Here is a 5,281-nt window from a genome sequence, read left to right as displayed (position 1 = left end):
TGCATTGTAGACAAGAGGGATCTACCAGTGGTCCTTGTACTTAACAATTCCATTATGTTCAGATAAGGTTGGGAATTGTTCGCTAAAAGGCGCCTTTTGGTATATTTGTCTTACGCCTAGTAGTACACAATTCCTTAAGAAACTTAGCATGATGTGGTAGCTTTTTATAGCTTCGAGGAAAGGAAGGTTTATAGTTAGATTCTTTAAAAACATCCCTAATCTCCTCATAATTTGTATCTCTAGTTAACATGGCTAATTTTTGTGGAAACGGTGGTTTCGCGATATATTTAGCAATGGTATCACCCGGATGTTTAACCGTAGCTTTTTCGTTTCTTTGGTTGTGTTGAACCGGTACTTCTACAAAGGGTAGGCTCTTCAGTTTCTATTTCAAGATCTAGTAATATAGCAGGTGTAGGGGCTATGGGTGGGGTAACTATAGGCATAGTTACTTTGTTATCAACCACTCTTAACGGAGAGTGGTGATGGCATTTATCTCACCTACATTTTCAAATTCATTACTAGTATATTATCCGCTACCTCAAAGGTCGTGGTTTGTTGTTTTAGGATTAGGTATTATGTTACTCGAAACACACCTTTGGTTTGGGCTTTATCTTGAGCCAACCGTTGGGTTAAATTAGTTACGGATTGTAGAAGCCGTTGGTTGGATTGAGCCATGGTTTGGAAAAAGTTTTTGGCTCACTTGTATAAAGGTGTCAAGACGATCCGGCTGTGTGGGTGTAGTGGTGGTCACGGGTGGTGTTACCGAACTATTTCCGTGAATTATTTATTGGTGGATTTTGATAGTTATTATTTACCGAACGATACCTCTATTAGCATTATAATTATTATAATTACCTTGACCTTGTGCTTGACCTTGTCGAGGTTGCACTTGGTTGTTATAATTATTAAAATTACCCCGACTCGCCCTTGTCGAGTGGAGCTTGGTTAAAGCTTCTGCGTTGGCCTAACATATTGATGATTGTACCCTCGAGGTGTGACGCTTTTGGTTATTTCTCCAACCGAAATTGGGATTTTGTCTCCAAGGGGCTTAGGTTCACTATTAATGGAACAAGCCCGCTCATAGGCTATAGGATGATGGGATTCGGGATGCTCGTGGCTCCAATGTAAACTACATGGATTTGAATTTACATTCATAACGGGATTGGCTTTTGTTGTACAGAAATGGCATCTACCTTTTTGTGAGGGATTCAATTAGAGTTTTAAGCTCGTGGATCTGATTTAACCTCAAACATACCGGGTAGCCTTAATCGTGGGAAGAAGAACTAGCGGAGCGGAGTAATCGTCACTACCCCCAATTATTATTACGCTTTAGTTTGGTCCTCTAAAAATTTATAAGCCTCCGAGGCTCCTTTGTTTAAGAAACTACCCCGCTTCATTATGTCAAGGACTTCTTTATGGTGATGTTGAAGTCCTTTGAAAAAGGCACTAACTAACGTGTCTTTTCGCTAAGTTATGATGTGGACACTCTATAAGCAGATCGGTGAAACGATTCCAAGCCTCTCAAAATGTTTCATGAGGATTTTGTCGAAAAGAAATGAATCTTAGAAAGCATCTCATCCGTTTTAGGGGGTGGGTAAAATGTTCCATAAACAAACAACAAGTTTAGCCCACGAAGTCCACGTAATTTAGGCTTTTGGGCAGTTAACCAAGACGCCCTTTATCGGGCTAAGGTGAAAGGGAATAATTTTTAATTTAATTTGTTCAACCAACCGTAGGATGGTGGAATGTTGTTAGGACTTGTTCAATCCTACGATGTCTTTGGTAAGGTTTTTCATGGTCTAAACCATGAAAAACGGGTAACAAATTAAAAATATTTGGAGGGATTCTCAAATCCCCTACCGGGTTTGCTAGAACGATGCAAGATTTGGGGCTATCGCCAAGGCTTTGTAGAAGTCCGAGAGGAGTCTCTCTTTCTTCCCCATTATATCGTGGTGTGTGTGGAATAGTAGCTAGAGGTGTAGTGTGTGGTATACTAGATAGACTTGATTGTTGATGTTGTTGTGTATTTACGCTCGCGTTTTGTACGACTGCACCTTTAATCTCATGCAAGACTAAGTTCGAGCTTAACTACACATGCAACACTCCAAACAATTCTCGATATACTAGTATAAACCTCTAACAGAGATGAGAGGTGTGGAAGAAAGGAATACCTGACAAGGCCCTTGCTTCGCTTTATGAATAGCGCCTTGTTTACGCGTGTTCAGTGTATATAAGAGAATAGAACACTGAAAAACTTGACAACTCGAAGTTCAAATCAAAACGTGGAAATCCCGGAATTTCAGAGAAGGCGCTGGCGCTTATATCTTAGCGCTGGTGGCCCAAGGCAAGGCAAAGTCGAAGCTCCAAGAAGATAGCTGGTCGCTCTTTCTTTGCTGGGCCAAGTGTATAAACGAAGTCCAAGAAGATAGCTGGTCGCTCTTTGAAGCGTGGCCTTCGGTGTATAAACGAAGTCCAAGAAGATAGCTGGTCTGGCTCTTTTGGTGGCTTCAGTCGCGAATTTTTCCAAAACTGAAACGGCAACCACAGTATGAATCAAACAAGGGTGGGTGGGTGAAATGGGACTTAAAAATTACTAATTCTATTATGAAAACAATGATAAAGTGCAACTAAGATGGCAGCGGCGCCATTTGATAACTATAAAATGAATAGTCTACCTACGAAATGAACGATGAATTCAAAACGTAAGTAAACTAAACTTATCCTGATGCTATCTTGTTTATCAAAGAATTATTCTACTCTCAACCAATTGAGATATAGTGGAGTAGATAAGTTCGTTCCACTCCTAGTGCTCTAGCATGGATGTTTTCTAATCTAACTAGTCGTTTTTAAGTCTATGAGAGTTTTACGAAGGGAATTATACTACGATGCAACTACCCACAAGATGCAACTAGTCGATTATCTAAATAACTATGGGAATGCTACGTTGATTCTATGATAAGGAGTTAGAGGGGATTGATTCCACCTTAACTCAACTTAATCCACTAAATCCATTTAATCGTCAGAATCCGAATTGAATCGCTTCGTAAGAACAATTGGTTATTCCTAATCCCTAATTATACATGGCATTTCTACCAATTCATAACTAGCATGTGAACAATTAAACCCATTCTCATGGTGAACTAATCATTTCTAGAGTGGAATAGAAAATAATTAATTTATTCTAACGATAATCGAATCAAGCTTTCATCAAGGCTTCACAACCCCCTCTAATGGAGGTTTAGCCTTGAATCATTCCGCAATCATTTCCATTTATATTAAAACTAAACATAATATAAAGCATTGAAATTTATTTAATTAAACAATAATGAAATCTAATTTAATGACTAAATTGAACTAAGGACATGAATTGAAATTAGATCTAGAATTGGAATTGACAAAAATCGAAATGGATAAAGAATACTACTTTATTGATCTAATCAAATGAAGAACAAGATTCAAAGGTTTAATCTAATAAGGGATTTGAAACTAATTAAAGAAAAACAATTAAATCTAGATCTAGAAGCTATTTTAATGGCTACTTTCTATTCTAAGCTATGAACCCTAATTCTCTACTAATTAATCTACCATTATCTATCTACCATTAACAAAGACTTAAGCTTTTGTTCTTATACATTCAGATCCAAAATTCGTGCATGGGCTTGGAGCCAGGGTTTGGGCCAGAGAATCAGGCCCAAAACCCAATTCTTTCAAATTCAAAAGGCCTCTTCAGCTGCAGTTGACTTCCACAGACTTTTCGTCCACTTCTGCTCCTCTGATTGGGTCAAGGCTTGGACCATTACAAAGCTCTTTCCGAGCCGGTCGTTTTGACATAAGGTATGCCCAATTCGGAGGTCTGAGTCCAAAGAGATACGGCGGAAGTTCTCACTGACTTTTTCCTCGTGATCTCGCTAAAGTGGTACATTTCTGCGCACATAATGGACTTTGAAGCCTGAAATGCATAAAAACGCGTAATCAGTGTTAACTCTTACTTATTATTCACATAATTGGTCTAACAGTATGATTATTAAGGGGTTAAAACTACAGTTTTGGGCTCTTATCACCAACTCGCTGTATTGCTGTAGAGCCCTTTTCTCCTTCTTACCCAAGAAAGGATCCATGGAATTTGCTTGTATCTGCCTTTGTATATCATACAAAGCCTCCCTCACCTATTGCACTCTGGCATGTAAGTCTGAGAAATTTCTCCTTGCCCACGGCTTTATTCTTTCTTTGAGAAGCTTTAACTTTTGCATAAGGACATACATAGGGTTAGAAAGAATTCTGTCTTTCCAAACCTTTTGTAGGATGTTCTAAAACTCCTTTTGTTCTAACCAAAAAAAATTTAATCTGAAAGGTGTAGCCTTGCTGGTCATATCTGTCCAGTAAAGAATAATTGTAGAGTGATCAGAAACACCATGCGGTAAGAACTCTGCTTTAGAAGTTGGGTACTCCACGTTCTATGTACTATTTACTACGCATTTGTCTATCTTCGTCATGATCTTGCCTCTACCCTCTACTTTGTTGTTCCAAGTGTAAAAACACCCATTGTAGTTCAAGTCTGCTAGGCCAGAATGTTGTAAACATTCTACAAACTCTTCTGCTTCGCGTGGATGCATAGGACTCCTACCAACTCTCTCTACAGCCTTTGTAATGTTGTTGAAATCACCTACTACACACCAAGGAAGGATGACTGAACCTTGAATGTCTAGTAAATCCCTCAAAAAGTTCAACCTGAAAGTTTTAACATTTATGGCATATACTACCGTTAAGTTGAACTCTTCATTTGTTGGCTTGAAAAGAACTTTATAGTGTATGAATTGATTAGGTTCATTCATCTTACTAACATCAATCAAATAAGGGTCCCAACAAACCCATATGTGACCTAACAGATCCATGCCATAGTTGTTTGTAAGCCCCCATAAAGGACAACAAATGTTTCTAATGAGATCATACTTATTCTCCCTAACTTTAGTTTCAAGTAAACAAAACATGTTGAGTTTCTTGTCAACTCGCAATTTGTTTATTTCTCTAGCCTTCTCTACTTCATTCACTCCTCTGACATTCCAAAAACCCATGGATGTAATCATCGGTGATTTTTGTGTTTAGAGCCTCTCGGTCTGCCCCTTGCCTTCTTACCACTATTATGACTCTTTGCTGAAGAATCTTTCTACTTGCCTGAGGTCATACCATTTCCCCCTCCACACTGCTTTCCAGACCTAGTTACCATGCCTGATCTCACAGGTTATGGAGTATTAGGTACATGTTCCATAACAATAGTATTCCT

General features: G+C 38.7%; 1 protein-coding gene and 1 pseudogene across 1 annotated transcript; one reads left to right on the top strand and one right to left on the bottom strand.

Annotated features, from left to right (window-relative positions):
- The first annotated feature begins 1,468 nt into the window (after positions 1 to 1,468).
- On the top strand, positions 1,469 to 1,563 carry LOC147475264 (small nucleolar RNA R71; annotated as a pseudogene).
- A 2,891-nt stretch (positions 1,564 to 4,454) lies between these two features.
- Positions 4,455 to 5,072, bottom strand: LOC147475263 (uncharacterized). Its single transcript, XM_086585355.1, has one exon. The coding sequence runs from the start codon at positions 5,070 to 5,072 to the stop codon at positions 4,455 to 4,457; it is 618 nt and encodes a 205-aa protein (XP_086441481.1).
- Positions 5,073 to 5,281: the final 209 nt, after the last annotated feature.

Source organism: Coptis chinensis, chromosome 9 (genome assembly GCF_015680905.1).
Source record: "Coptis chinensis isolate HL-2020 chromosome 9, ASM1568090v1, whole genome shotgun sequence".
Lineage (NCBI taxonomy): Eukaryota > Viridiplantae > Streptophyta > Magnoliopsida > Ranunculales > Ranunculaceae > Coptis > Coptis chinensis.
Note: the sequence above shows the minus strand (reverse complement) of the source record. Positions and strands in the feature narration are given on the sequence as shown.

Excerpts from the sequence above, each read along its gene's own strand:
- LOC147475263 (XM_086585355.1), bottom strand. The coding sequence starts at position 5,072 with ATGGGTTTTTGGAATGTCAGAGGAGTGAATGAAGTAGAGAAGGCTAGA.